The sequence below is a fragment of the Malaclemys terrapin genome, chromosome 2, assembly GCF_027887155.1.
Source record: "Malaclemys terrapin pileata isolate rMalTer1 chromosome 2, rMalTer1.hap1, whole genome shotgun sequence".
Taxonomy (NCBI): domain Eukaryota; kingdom Metazoa; phylum Chordata; order Testudines; family Emydidae; genus Malaclemys; species Malaclemys terrapin.
The window spans coordinates 197,504,576-197,520,709 of NC_071506.1; the positions used below are offsets into that span (position 1 = coordinate 197,504,576).

General features: G+C 41.0%; 1 protein-coding gene across 7 annotated transcripts in view; it reads left to right on the plus strand.

Moving 5' to 3' along the window:
- Positions 1 to 16,134, plus strand: part of ELMO1 (engulfment and cell motility 1) — a 453,353-nt gene that overhangs the window by 208,691 nt on the left and 228,528 nt on the right. For 6 of the 7 annotated variants that reach the window (XM_054019260.1, XM_054019259.1, XM_054019255.1 and 3 more), the window contains exon 14: positions 9,627 to 9,731. In XM_054019260.1, the coding sequence (XP_053875235.1) occupies positions 9,627 to 9,731 (105 nt within the window). Of the gene's footprint in view, positions 1 to 9,626; positions 9,732 to 12,697; positions 12,921 to 16,134 lie in introns of those variants that run through there. The other variant, XM_054019261.1, reaches the window with a different exon arrangement.

A 16,134-nucleotide genomic window follows, 5' to 3' on the forward strand; every position in this document is an offset into this window, starting at 1 on the left:
ACTTCACATTTGAGTCGAATGTGAAGTTGCGGTGAATGCCATCTGGTCCCAGTGACTTGTTACTGTTAAGTTTATCAATTAATTCCAAAACCTCCTCTAGTGACACTTCAATCTGTGACAGTTCCTCAGATTCGTCACCTACAAAAGCTGGCTCAGGTTTGGGAATCTCCCTAACATCCTCAGCCGTGAAGACTGAAGCAAAGAATCTATTTAGTTTCTCCGCAATGACTTTATCGTCTTTAAGTGCTCCTTTTGTATCTCGATCATCAAGGGGCCCCACTGATTGTTTAGCAGGCTTCCTGCTTCTGATATACTTAAAAATCATTTTGTTATTACCTTTGGAGTTTTTGACTAGCTGTTCTTCAAACTCCTCTTTGGCTTTTTTTATTACATTCTTGCACTTAATCTGGCAGCGTTTATGCTCCTTTCTATTTGCCTCACTAGGATTTGACTTCCACTTTTTAAAGGAAGTCTTTTTATCTCTCACTGCTTCTTTTACATGGTTGTTAAGCCATGGTGGCTCTTTTTTAGTTCTTTTACTGTGTTTCTTAATTTGGGGTATACATTGAAGTTGGGCCTCTATTATGGTGTCTTTAAAAAGCACCCATGCAGCTTGCAGGGATTTCACTTTAGTCACTGTACTTTTTAACTTCTGTTTAACTAACCCCCTCATTTTTGCATAGTTCCCCCTTTTGAAATTAAATGCCACAGTGTTGGGCTGTTGAGATGTTCTTCCCACCACAGGGATGTTGAATGCTTTTGTATTATGGTCACTATTTCCAAGCGGTCCTGTTATAGTTACCTCTTGGACCAGCTCCTGTGCTCCACTCAGGACTAAATCTAGAGTTCCCTCTCCCCTTGTGGGTTCCTGTACCAGCTGCTCCATGAAGCAGTCATTTAAAGTATCGAGAAATTTTATCTCTGCATTTCGTCCTGAAGTGAAATGTTCCCAGTCAATATGGGGATAATTGAAATCCCCCACTATTATTGGGTTCTTAATTTTGATAGCCTCTCTAATTTCCCTTAGCATTTCATCATCACTATCACTGTCCTGGTCAGGTGGTCTATAATAGATCCCTAATGTTATATTCTTATTAGAGCATGAAATTTCTATCCATAGAGATTCTATGGAACATGTGGATTCACTTAAGATTTTTACTTCATTTTCTTTCACATATAGTGCCACTCCCCCCCTGCATGACCTGTTCTATCCTTCCGATATATTTTGTATCCCGGAATGATTGTGTCCCATTGATTGCTCTCAGTCCACCAGGTTTCTGTGATGCCTATTATATCAATATCCTCCTTTATCACGAGGCACTCTAGTTCGCCCATCTTATTATTTAGACTTGTAGCATTTGTGTACAAGCACTTTAAAAACTTGTCACTGTTTATTTGTCTGCCCTTTTCTGATGTGTCCGATTCTTTATGTGAATGTCTGATTCTTTATGTGAATTGATTATCCTGTTTTCCTTTCTATCCCTGGAGAATTGGTTTGGATATAAAAGAAAGAGGGAACGTATAGTAGAAGCTATTCAGGGTTGGGGCAGATGACCAGTTCTGTCTCACAAAAATCACAGCAAGTGCTAGCCAAAAAATGGGTAATTTTCACCAACATTTTTCAGAAAATACTGTTCTTTTCTCTGTGGAAAACTTTGAGCCACCTCCAGTCATAACTGATAACATTCAACTTTAAAGGGTTAGTAGTTTCGTTCAGGTAAGCACTCACCAGATTGGACTCTTACATAAAAGCTTTCCACATTTTGTGAGGCTCTGACTATATAATGACTTTCCCAAGAGGCTCCAGCTTCTTTCCTGGACACAACCCTATTGCTGGTCTTTGAGGGGGAGACTCAAGGTCCTCCATCTCTCCCTGTGTTCCCTTTGAGCTGGGGAAAACTTAAGTCTGGTCTTCAAATGGAGAATAGTGGTAACGGGGTCCAACACCTCTCACAGCCAGTTTGCAAGGCTCCACACACACCCCACGCCCACATTCAAATTTAACATTGCTTATACACTACAGCATGAAGAAATGTAAGAACGTAGTTAGGAGTAAAATAAGGAAATAGAGGTCGCCATTCAAAAGTCAACAATTGCCAATAGACTGTACACCATTATTACACTGTGCCAAAAACACTATTATGCCATGTATGAGAATACTTCTGACACTGAAATATATCCACCTCTTGGGTGGAAGGTGGCTGCTTTTAAAAAGCAACCAGTAGCACAATACAACAGTTTAGGATGGAAAACAAATAATGTTTTATCCAACTATAATTACCTTAGGTAGGTTGAATGTAATTACTCCAATTGGAGTTTATCCAGAATAACTCTAATCTTGTGAAACATGCTGTGGGGTTTTTTATGGCCACAAGAAGCCAGGAGAAGATCTTCCCCCAGGTGACTTGTCTGAGGTCATTCAGGGAGCCTGATATAGAGGAGGAAATAGACCCCACATCTCCTGAATCCAAGGCCAGTATTCCTCCCTCCTTGAATCCTAATAGTTTGGTGACCACCACAGGAAAAAGTAGAATGTGGCATTTCATATACACGCGCAGGCTTCATCTCTCCCATCATCTCCTCTGTCTTTTTAGAATAATAGGAATTAAGGTGGAAATTTCTTCACGTTTGTTTATCAGGCTATCCTGCCCCCACCCAGTGCAGGATTGTTTGCTATGGTATGTTTTCAAATGGTTTTAGTGAAAGGAAAGCCATTGCTATTTTATGGTATGAGAGGCCACAGAAATTTCAACTGTTGACCTTTGCCCGTGACTTCTATACAGGTAAAAGAGCCATGTGTCCACACCATGGCTGATTCAAAACAACCTTGAAAAGCTGGAGAATTGGTCTGAAATCAACAAGATGAAATTCAGTAAAGATTAACTTAGAAAGGAAAAATCAAATGCACAAGTACAAAATGGAGAATAACTGGCTAGGTGGTAGTACTGCTGGAATAGGTGGTAGTACTGCTGGCAAGGATTGAGGGGTCATAGTGGATAGCCAATTGAATATTAGTCAACAAAGCGATGCAATTGCAAAAAAGACTAATATCATTCTGTGGTATATTAACAGGAGTGTTGCATGTACGATAAGGGAGGTAATTGTCCTGCTTTACTTAGCATTGGTGAGGCCTCAGCTGGAGTACTGTCTCCAATTCTGGGTGCCACACTTTAGGAAAGATGTGGACAAATTGTGAGACAATCCAGAGGAATGCAACAAAAATGATAAAATGTTTAGAAAAACTAGACCTGTGAGGAAAGGTTAAAAAAACTGGGCATCTTTAATCTTAAGAAAAGAAGATGGAGGGGGTACCTGATATGTCTTCAGATATGTTAAGGGCTGTTATAAAAAGAATGGGGATCAGTTGTTCTCCATGTCCACTGAAGGTAGGAATAGAAGTAATCTGCTTAATATGCAGAAATGGAGATTTAGTTTAGATATTAGGAAAAACTTTCTAATAAGGGCAGTTAAGTTCTGGAATAGGCTTCCAAGCGAGGTTATAGAATTCCTGTCACAAAAGTTTTATAAGAACTGGTTAGACAAACACCTGTCAGCGATGGTCTAGGAATACTTGGTCCTGCCTCAGTGCTGGCGGCTAGACTAGATGACCCCTCAAGGTCTTTTCCAGCCACACATTTCTATTTGGGATTTACATCCCCTCCAAAAGATGGCATATCTAGACAGCATTGTGCCCAAATCTGTGGCTGTGTAGCAAATTCTCAATGATTCTGATTTTTTAGCATATATAGTACAGTAGCTATAGTTAGCACATGCTGCTCAGATACTGAAAGATATGTAACTGTTCTTCAGTCTGCTATGAAAAAGTTACAAATGAACTAAACTTCTTTAGACAACAAAGCAAATCAGTTCCCTATGCATTTCCCATTCTTGATTCTCTACAATGAGTGAAATTCACCAGACTTTATACTAAACAGATGCAGTTCGTTTGCCCTTGGGCATCGTGACTCATGTTTTTAATAAATTATGTCATAGATTGAGGGCTTGCATACTTTTTAAATTATTCATGACAATATTTTAGATAGTTTAGTTTGGTAACTTTATCTTAAACCCTCTTTTTGAGGGATTTATATTTTCAACCATAAACATTCAAAACATGTTCAGAGAAGGAGATCATTATGTTTTAATAAAATGTCAGTTATTTTGTTTCCTGATTTGCTGAAGAATTGAAAATAAAATGTATTGTTTCATACAAGCCGTACATTCCATCAACTGTTGTCAGTTGGTATTGCTCCACTGATCTGTGATTTACAGCCGCTGAGGGTCCTAGTGTTATAGGAGGAGAGAACTTAAAAATTAGGATCCACGGTTTAGTTAGGCATATGGGCTTGACTCAAACAAAAGAGACATGATGAGTGATGGAGGTCTGGCTTTCTGACTGAACAAGCAGTGCCAGGAGACACTGTCTGGAGAAATGAGCCATGGTGAGATTTCTCTTGCTTATATAATTTCTTTGCTGTGGTCTCCATGTCACTTAAGATCACAGAACCAGGCTAGAAATTTGATCTATATAGGCTATTTGTATTTAACTTATGTTTATTAAGTTGACTTCAATAAGACTTCTTATTAGTTGGTTTTAACACTGTAGATACCAACAAAAGAAATGCTAACCGCTAAAGAAAATGGACTGGGTCTAGTGTTGATACTGTATGCTTGCCAAGAAAGGGTATTTTATCCACATTCATTTTGTCTACCCTAGAGCTAAAGACAAAGAGAAGAGAATTGTGTGTAGCACTTAACCTAAAATGCAGTTATACTCTGAAAAACGATTGTCAAAATGGCATTGCGCAGTTTCCTTTCCTATTAAATGTGCTTAGTTTATCAGTGCAAAGATGTCCCCCTCCCCCAACTATCCGTTTTGCAAACTCAGCCAGGGATCTGAAGGTCAAATTGTGTTCCCTATGGCTTGCACATCATTCTGCTCCACTTATAGAGTGTTGTAAGTGTAGAGAAGGTGCAGCTGAGATGTTCACTGTTATATTTTGTCCCTTAAACTTAGTTATTGTGCAGGGTACATAGATGTTTCCTGTGCGTCTGCCCAACCCAGCTTTGCCAGGGACATACCTTCCGGGAGAGGACTCCCTAATGCATGTCCCAGGCAGGGTAGGCTCCAGACGCGCTGCTTTCATTACCTCTTCTTACAGGTGGAAGTCTGATTTGCCTTCCCATTGCAGTCTGTGTGAACTTGCCAAACAGCAGGGCAGGTCTATATGCAGTTCTTGTACCAGTTTTAACCCTGTTGATTTACACACTGATATAGTTAAAGTGGCACAACCCCTCTCCAGTTATACCTGTATAAAGGAGCTTATGTCAGTATAGCTTAATTCCGTAAATGTACCAAAATAAGCTATAGTGCTATAAGCTCCTTTATACTGGTATTACTGTGCCCATTGTAGGGGAGTTGTGCCACTTTAACTAATTGGTTAAAAAAAAGTGTGTAAAGGAGCCTTGAGATTCAAGAGGTCTGAATCAAAACAAAATGTATTAAAAACACAGAGAGATCAGATTTAAACATTGGAATCAATCTACAGAACACATCTTGGGTATGTCTACACTGCAATAAACCCCCCCCAGTTGGCCTGTGTCTGCTGACTTGAGCTCAGGCTGTGGGACTATAAAACTGCAAAGCAGATATCTGGGCTCAGGCTGGACATCTATACTGCAATTTTATAGTCCCACAGCCTGAGCCCAAGACAGCGGACACAGGTCAGCTGTGGGTGTTTTGTTACAATGTAGACATACCCAAGATGTGTTCTGTGGACTATGACTACATTATGTCTGAGCTCAGGGACCTTCCCCCATCCCGGGGTCCCAGAGCCCAGCCTCCAGCCTGAGCCCAGACATCTACATTGTAGTTTTATAGCCCCACAGTCTGAACCCAAATCAGCTGATACGGGCCAGATGTGGTGTTTTATTGCAATCTAGACATACTCCTATTCAGGAATTCTGAAGAGCTCATCTAGGTATGTTCCCTTTAGATTTAGCTGATATCACTATCTGGGCAATGAGTGGTTTCAGAGCGGCAGCCGTGTTAGTCTGTATCCGCAAAAAGAACAGGAGTACTTGTGGCACCTTAGAGACTAACAAATTTATTTGAGCACAAGCTTTCATGGGCTACAGCCCACTTCTTTGGATGCAGCATCTGAAGAAGTGGGCTGTAGCCCACGAAAGCTTATGCTCTAATAAATTTGTTAGTCTCTAAGGTGCCACAAGTACTCCTGTTCTTTTTGGGCAATGAGTGTTACACATCCCCGTCTTTCCCCCATCTTTTCCCCATCTGGCCTTTTCAACCACCCTAAGTCATGTCGCCTGGTTTTCTCTCCCCTGTTGTCAACTTCCACGGTCCTTCATAGTATGTGACTATTTTTGATGTTAATGGTGAGAAAGAATTCGCTACTGTAGCAGGAACGCTAGTTGAGATTATTTATACCAGCATTTCAACAATATAATATTTGCTCAGATGTATCACTTGGGGGAAAGTGTAATAGTTAGAGCTGGTGAAAAGCAGGACTTAATTGTCCTGAGAATTTTGCCCCAATTTGTAATCAATATTCTAAAATTCAAAGAAAAATTTGTTGAAAAAATTTGAATTTTGAAAAATTTCAGACAGCTCTTGTAATAGTCTGAATTCTCCATACAAAGGCTATTGTCCCTTATATCTTGTAACCTTTCCTCCTTCCTGCTTCTCATCTAGTTCCAGAGGAATTTCCCAGATCCCTCTTTAAAATCTAGCATTTCAAATGCCCCTTTGATTAACCTGCCCCTTACTCAACATAAAATAACTAAATGTTTGAATCTAGGTTTGTGTGGTAATTGTCCCTGGCTAGAGGTGTGAGCCTGACTCAAGTTCAGTCTGTCTCTTAAAGCAACAGGATAACTATTTTTGTGTAGTTTCCTCTTGCTAGTGTTTCTATTCACATACATCTACATGTAAGACGTTCTCCAGATGGAAATTAGTTAACAATTCTGTTGATGTGAGAAAAGGAGTAGAATCCCATCTCAATCTCTAAAAACTTTATTGGCTGTTCTGGGCCAACAGAAGTAAAATCAGTGAAGTAAGTGGATGAGACTGAGGCCTGGTCTACACGGGGGGCGGGAGGGGAAGGGGATCGATCTAAGGCCTTGGCTACACTTACCAGCTAGTTCGACGGCTGGAAATCGAAGTTCTGGGTTCGACTTATCGCGTCTAGTCTGGACGCGATAAGTCGAACCCGGAAGTGCTTGCCGTCGACTGCGGTACTCCAGCTCGGCGAGAGGAGTACCGCGGAGTCGACGGGGGAGCCTGCCTGCCGCGTGTGGACCAAGGTAAGTTTGAACTAAGGTACTTCGACTTCAGCTACGTTATTCACGTAGCTGAAGTTGCGTACCTTAGTTCGAATTAGGGGGGGTAGTGTAGACCAAGCCTAAGATACGCAACTTCAGCTACGAGAATAGCGTAGCTGAAGTCGACGTATCTTAGATCAACTTAGAATTACTTACTTTGCGTCCTCGCGGTGCTGGATCGACGGCCGCGGCTCCCCTGTTGACTTTGCTTCCGCCTCTCGCACTGCTGGAGTTCAGCAGTCGATGGGAGAGCGATCAGGGATCGATTTATCGCGTCTGCACTACACACGATAAATCAATCCCCAATAGATAGATCGCTACCCGCCGACCCAGCGGGTAGTGTAGATGTACCCTGAGTAAACACAGGGAGTCGATTAGTGGAATAGGAATTCTGGGTCATTTGTGATCATAAATGCACTTTTAAAACCTCTTTCAGCTGGGTCGTGTACAATGGAAATGCTGTTTCTGAGTGACTGGGGACATTTCTGTATGTTAGAATGTTGGAAATGAAGGCCAGGTCTTCACCAGGAAATTAGGTTGGCATAACTACGTTACGCAGGATGTGAAAAATCTACAACCCTGAGTGATGCAGTTAAACCAGCTTAACCCGTGGTGTAGACTCAGGGATTTGGAGAACCTACACCAACAGGAGAACCCCACCAGCGAAGGTAATGTCTTCACTTAAGTGCTACAGCAGCACAGATCATCATTTTAAGTACAGACAAGCCCAAAAACACTGAAAAGGAGGTCCTGAAGACACTGTGTGTAATGAAAAATAAGAATTTCAGATAGTTTTATGCTCTTGGGGTAGGGATAGCTCAGTGGTTTGAGCATTGGCCTGCTAAACCCAGTGTTGTGAGTTCAATCCTTGAGGGGGCCACTTAGGGATCTGGGGCAAAAATCTGTCTGGGGATTGGTCCTGCTTTGAGCAAGGGGTTGGACTAGATGACCTCCTGAGGTCCCTGACATTCTATGATTCTATCCTTTGTGAGAAGCTTCAAAAAGTTACTTTTAAGAGCTGTGAAGTACTGTTGTCTAGAACTCTGCAAATGTTCACATTTACATAAGCCTTGAATTCCATGGAACTTATTTAAAACATACATTTCATATCTCCTTAATCAAAAGATTCACTAGCAAACCTACACAGATTTGTGGTTTTACATCCAAAGCATGTGGAATTAAAGGTTTTTGCAGTTTTGTCTGGAAGTTGCCAAGTTTGATCTGGTTTCAACCGTGTTTTGCTGAGAGTTTTTGGATTCATTCAAACCCCAAGCACAAATTTGAAATTCAGATGTGCAGAAATTCAGAAACCTGAGAATATGCTTACAAGAACCCTTGCAAAGTGAAGCAGCTAAAATTTGCATAGCTCTCCTCGTGACCCTTCATGTGAGAAGGTTATGAGAGCCAACACAGTTAATCTATCTTAAGCATTACCTACTGAACTAAGTAACTTTCACTCATCTTCATTACATCTTTGATATAGTCCTGTAGGTCAGTGGTTCTCAACCAGGGGTCCGAGGCCTCCTGGGAGGCCATGAGCAGGTTTTGGGGGCCACCAAGCAGGGCCAGCATTAGACTCACTGGGGCCCTGGGCAGAAAGCCGAAGCCCTGCCACATGGGGTTGAAGCCTGAGCTCCTCCTCCTGAGACTGAAACCAAAGCCCGAGCAATGTAACTTTGCGGGGGCTCCTGTGGCATGAGGCCCCCCAGGTAATTGGCCTGCTTGCTACCCCCTAACGCCGGCCCTGGCTTTTATATGCAGAAAACCCATTATTGTGACACAGGTGGGCTGTGGAGTTTTTATAGCATGTTGGATGGGCCTCAGAAAGAAAAAAGTTGAGAGCCCCTGCCATAGGTATTGTATTGTTAGACGTACCGGTATATGTCAGTATATACACATATGTATTTATTCACATATGTTTATTAAATGTAAGAAATAATGCTATGGGCCGGATTTTCAGAAGCACCTCGATGACTTAGGAGCACAAGTTCCATTGACTTTCTGTGGGATTTGTGCTCCTAAGTCATTTCTGCATTTGAAAAGTCAACCTTGTATAATTATAGAACTAAGTGATTAACATGCTAGGGATAATAACTGTCTTTAGACTGAGTTCTTCAGGGCATGGACCATCTCCTTGGTCTGTATTTATGCTGTGCTCAGTACAGTGGGGTGCTGGTCCGTGTCTGGGGGTTCTAGGCAGTATGGTAATACAAATGAATAATAATAATGAGGTTGATGGCTTTTGTGCAGATATTTATAATGTAAACCTTTTATCTTTTTCACAGAATCATGTAAACCCAGCAATGGATTTTACACAAACCCCTCCAGGAATGCTAGCCCTTGACAACATGCTGTACTTTGCCAAACACCACCAGGATGCATATATCCGGGTAAGGGTTCTTTCCCACTTCACACATTTTAGTTTCACAGCTCACACAGATTATTTCATATTTTTAAATCATAATTCCAGGAAAACAGATGGGATCCTGACATCCCAAAGAGTAATTAACAACTGAACAGAAAGCCACAGGGCACAGAATACCACAGCTTTCTGTGAAAGCTTCGTGTGAATGCTCCAGTGTTGTATGTCTGATTCAAGTAGTATTAATGGCCTTTATGTTTTGTAGCATGACCTGCAAAGGAAGGGGGAAAATAAGTTTATGCCCTGTGTTATGTATGGAGTACAATCTGAAAGATTCTGTAAAAAATATGCAGATTTTCTTTCTTTTTTTTCTCAAGAAGCAGAATTCTCTGTCCGGCGCCATTCCATTAACCCTGCCAAAAACTGACCTTATCTCCCCAGGTAAAGATTCCTCTAGTGTGTCTAATACGCCTTGTCAACTGACCTTATCAACACTGTCCTAGGGATTAAGGTACTTCTGCTAGGAAGCTATTAGAAATTATGTATTTCATTTGGACGCAGGGAGAGCCGGAGCATGACTCACTCTGCACACCCCACTCCTGCCCCCCAGTTCCTGCCCACTCGTCCTCCTACCTTAGTTATTCTAAAGACAGTTTGATAGCAATGAGTTATATCTTGTTTCCTTATATATAGAGGCGTTTAAAAGACAATAATCTCAGCATATGAACATCCTGATCTTTATATTCCTGAAACTGAATATATTGCCCTCTATAAGCCTACCTACTACAAGTGAGTGGAGGATGAGAAAATCAATAAAGTGGAAGTCCAGAAAGTCATTAAATATTCCTGAGATAGTTGGCACAGCTAAATGGCACAATTGCAGAGAAGAAGAGACCTATTTAAAGAAGACTAAATACAAGAAGAAAAACAATAGGCATATATATCATTGTTAGTTTAAAAAAAAATTCCAAGTGGAATATGGTATGTGGAAAGCTCCATTTAAAAGTGAATTTTAAATGATATTCATTAACCTACAGCTTTGCATAAAACAGAATAATGCCAAAGCCTTGAGAGGTTTGCAAAGGGCATGCTGACATCTAGTCCAATGATGACCCATAAGCAGAATGTCACCATAATAAGAGACAATAAGATCTGCCCTTTAAAGACCTCTCTCAGCCCAGATCTAATGTGGCCATTAAAGAACACAGCAGTAACATGGAGTGCAATGAATATTAAACTCTGTGGAAAAAAAGAAATTGAAACATTATTACTTATTAGAAAGTAGGTTTTAAAAGAAACACAACTAAGAGACTATATGTTGAAATCTATTTTATTTTTAAAAGAGAATTAGGCAACCGACTCCCACTGAAATTCATAGACGCCTTTGAAAATCTCAGCCCTAGAGTATAATACTCTTTACTGGGGCACTCCAATGGACAGCCTATGATCCCAATTAAGAGAGGAGATCATAATTTTTAAGCAACCTAAATAGACTTTAAAATTGGAGGGAAATTTTCTACTGAATATATATAGTCACTACATTTCATTTATTTTTCTTATATTTATCTTTATTTTGCAAGTAACTATATCAAGAATGGGATTTAGCATTTCACACATAATTAACCTCTATTTAAATATCACTTAACCCCTTCCTGCTGGTTCAGCTTGTTTCCACTATGTAGAAGTTTTGCTAAAATTGTCCCAAGTTTAGTCATTGCCATTCACCGAGCGATGTCTGTCCTTCCATCTATCTTCTTATATGGTCCCCATTATTAGGGTATCTGAGTGCCTACACATATAAATGAATTTATTCACACAACACCCCAGAAAGCTAGTACTTATTATCCTCATTTTATAGATGGGGAACTGAGGCACAGACCGATTAAATGATTTTTCCCAAACTCACTCAGAGAGTCTGTAGCAGATCCAGGAATTGAACCCGGGACTTCTGAGTTCCATTCCAGTGCCTTAATCACAAGATCATCCTTCTAGTAGAGTACTCATCCCACCGAATTGCGTTGTTCCAGTGCACCATTTTAAGCAGCATACCTGAACAAATCTAAGATCAAAAGTTTGTAGTGCTCCCGGAGTGCTGCAACTCTGATCACAGGCAAACAGCTCACTTTCATGTCTCTCATCTCCTTGCCACCGTGGCTGACAGACACTATAATATATCCCAGCAGGCCATGCTCCTCCTGTCCAGCTCCCTATTGGATCTGCCTACGTGGCTCTCACCTGCCTCTGCTTCCTTCTCCTTTTGCATTCCTCACCCCACCTGCCCACCTTTACCCTGTTGTTACTTCCACTTGCCTCCTGTCCTCTGGTTCCCAGTATTTCTCCCTCTAAATCTTTGTTGTTCCCAACATTAATAATCTGGCCCCACTCCTATCTTCCTGATTCCTTCCTTCCCATGAGAAGCAATTCTGTTTAAAATTAAATAGTATGTAATAAGTGGCGTGCGTGTGTGGGGAGAGCATCAGAGGAGAATGCTACAACCAACAGACTGTTAGAATAGAGAGATTTGCATAATCACTGTACATTTGTTCAGTCCATAGTTAACCACACATTATACAAACCTCTGTATTCTGATTAGTAATGGAGGGTAGCCTGTCAGAGTGCAGAGATTTACATAATCGCTGTATGGTTCTTTCTCATCTCTACTGAAAATCTCTAGCTTCTGTGCTCAGAATGTTCAAGCTTTTTCCTGCCCAAAAATGCCACCTCGCCTTCTCTCTGCCTTCAGCTAAAGCAAGAGAATTCCACAATTAACAAGTGTATTGCACTATAAACAGGTGTGCCACAGTGCCGACAAATAAGACAAAGTCCCTACCCTATGGCGCTAGTCTTAGAGTATTTCTACAATGCAATTAAAAACCTGCAGCAAGCTTGGGCTGCAGGACTGTTTAATTGCAGTGTAGATGTCTAGGCTTGTGCTGGAGCCCAGGCTCTAGGACCCTGTGAGGTGGGAGGGTCCCAGAGCTTGGGCTGCAACCCGAGCCGGAACATCTACACCACAATTAAACAGCCCTGCAGCCTGAATCCCATCAGCCTGACTCAGGTGGCAGGAGCAGCTGTGGGTGTCTGTCTGCAGTGTAGACATACCCTTAGTTGCGAGAAACTGCATGAGAGCTATGGCCAAAGACCATGGGTAAGGAAGGCAGGGCTGTACTGATAAGAACATATGGCTGCTGAAGATGTTGATGCACACATCTTGAGGGTGAGTCTGAATTTCTTTTTCCAGTTACTTTCCTTCAGCCTTTCTTCATACCCTTAAGGCAGTTTATGTTGACCTAACTATGTAAGTGTCTACAATTAAATTTCACTCCCGCCAACGTAATTGTCCCCCTACGTCTACTTAATAACTCCACCTCCATGAGCGGCGTAGAGTGAAAGTCAGTGTAGTTTGGTCGACACTGTGTCCATGTAGACACTGCATTGCTTATGTCGACTGTTACTGGCTTTTTAGGAACTATCCCACAATTCCCCACAGTGACAGTACAATCAATAGAAGCGGTCCTGGTGAGGATGTGCATCGCTGACACAAGGAGCAAAGTGTAGACACGCGCAAGTGATGTAATTACTGTGTCAGTGCTATGCTGATATAAATTAGATCAACTTAATTTTGTAGTGTAGACATGGACTAAGAGGGAACAATTAAGACTTGAGGCCTTGCAGAAGGTTTTGGTGTAGATACTTGAAGGAGATAAAAGGGTGGAGGACTAGTGAACTGAATAAAAAAGGGCCTTCAAAGTTTAGGGGATTAGATGGCAGAAGGTGACAAGGCTATTAGATGGAGATTGAGGGAGTGGTTAACTCTGTATCTTGAAAGAAGAAAGAAAACAGTGTTGTGGAAATTCTGAAATAGAAATAATTAAAAACAAATAAAGTTGAACAACCTTCCCCTCTTGCCTTTTGATTCCTTTCCTCCTTCCGCTGGCTACAGTTCAGCAAGAGACATCTCTCTAGAATAAATAGTTTGTTTACACAACTCTGTTTCTCCTCCACCCCAGGTCAGTTTTTCAGCTGGTTGTGGGTTTTTCATTTGGACATTTATGTTAATTGTCATTGAATTTCACTGTCTGTTTACCATTTAACGTGACTGGGGGGTCTCTTGAGAAAAAGGTTGTTTAGTATAAAGAAAGCACAGTTGTCTCTAATTATATGGTTTCCTTGCTACCTTCTGGATTTTTTTTTTTTTTAAGTTTGCTGCGGAATTATCATTTTTCCTTCTTTTTTTAAATTTTTTTTTAAACGAATGGCTTTGGTGATATCAGTGACTTCAGTAAAGTACACAGCAGTTTTTCATGCTCCACTTGCAAAATCCATTGCAATTCTTAGATGCTCTGCTTTTAAAAGGTGCAGTCATGTAATATATGGTATTCACTGATGGAAGTAATTCTGAATCTCTGAAAGAAATTAAAGAACTTTTAACATTCAAAAGGAAAAATTGGCAGTTTCCCAAGTTGCATAATTACAGGACAGTTCATAGTGTGTAATTAAAGTTAACAGTAAAGCAAATGATTGGAATAAAGCTTTGTGACAGATAATCTTTTTTTTTTTTTTTGTTCTTATGGAGCAGACAAGTTCCTCCCTACCCTACCCAAACCACCTCAGCAGCAATTTCTAATATTTTTTTTTAAATAAAATTGTTACCATTTAAACATATACTATGCCATACAGGGATTTTCCATTAGAATTACATTTTCCTATAACTAACTTGCAGTACTATAGAGCTGAAACTTTCCTTAGTGTAAAAAGTGGCCCCTGGAAAAGCCTTTTTTTGTGGTTATAATTTCTTGTGCTTCCTCACTGCTTTGTCTGGGATCTGTTGAAATGGATATTTAATGGCCCACAGCTGGGCGGATATTACCAGTACCAGTGAGAGACTCGGGTACAGTATGCTTAATTTACGGTAATTTATTTGAGAAAGAATGACACAAGCAGGTAAGGTTACATAGCAAACATCTTCCCCCAGTAAGCCTCAGCTCCCCAAGCATTAAACCCTCAGTAACTATGTTGGCCTTACACAGTATCCTGATTGGCAAACAAAGCAGGAATATCTACCAATTCTAGATGGAGACTTTTTCTCTTCTCTTCTATCCCCTTTCAGGTACTTGGTCTGTCAAGGGCCCCCTGAAGCAGGGTATTGGTTACCCTGATGACCTCTGGTTCTAAAGTCCAACAAACGTCCCTCGAGGCAGGGTCTCGGTTACCCTGATGACTTCTGTCTCACAGGTTAATTGGGAAACACTAGTTTAGCTAATTTACTGTGCTTAGCATATATACCCTTTTGTTGTCAAAGGAGTCTCATGTTCCAAAAATATGCTCAATGGGCGTTTATTACTGGTATATTCTAATTAATATTTTGGAAGGAGGGGCTGTAGAACAGACCCAGACCAAAGCTCAATCAACATTTACCCTCTCATTAATCATTTGCTTAAGCCCTTAGCGTGATGTCATCCAGAAAGGGTCATTTTGACTTATATCAGCTTGCACCAAGCCCACTGATCCCATGATTTTATGTCTTCTTTACTTTGTGAGCTGATCCCCATTGGCTGATATTCCAAAGTTCGATGTTGAAACATACAGGCAGCTCGAGCCGTTATTAACCATTCAAATGCAGTTTCAGCAATTCCAATAATTTTTCACATCATTCATCTAATGCTAAGAGAATTCTGCTCCCAGAATCCTCTAGCAAGTTCAGGCGTACCAAGTCATACCAACTCATGTTTACCACATTCATTCACATCAGTCACAGCAATTCATAATAATTTGGCACCGGCCCCACAGGATCCATAGCACAAGGCTGTTTTATTTGAAACCATGATTGTTTTTTACAAGATACAATTAGGAGTGAACTATACAGCTTTGTATCTGACTTACTTTGTTTATGTGTATTATACACCTCTACCCCGATATAACGCGACCTGATATAACACTAATTCAGATATCAAGGGTAAAGCAGCTCTCCGGGAGGGGGGGGCGGGGGGGGCTGCACGCTCTGGCAGATCAAAGCAAGTTCGATATAACGCGGTTTCACCTATAACACGGTAAGATTTTTTGGCTCCCGAGGACAGCGTTATATCAGGGTAGAGGTGTATTGATGTAATGAATGGAATGTCCATTTCATTAGTCTATCCCTGGAGACTAATGGAACCAGAATGGTTCTAGATGTTTATAGGGGATTGTAGTCTTCTGTATTTGTGAGCTAGTAGAATATGAAGATTGTTGTTGTTCATCACTGATACGTTGGGTTCTAAATGATGCCTTCCCATAGATCATCTTCACAGATCACCTTGGCATACCGATGACCTGCAACAGATGCAAACGTGAGAGGGAGGATAGAGTGTTACTGTTGGTCATTGTTCTCCCAAGCCAAGTCAAATGCGACATGTTGTGGCTGTTATGCAGGCAAAGAAGGGTTCTCATCT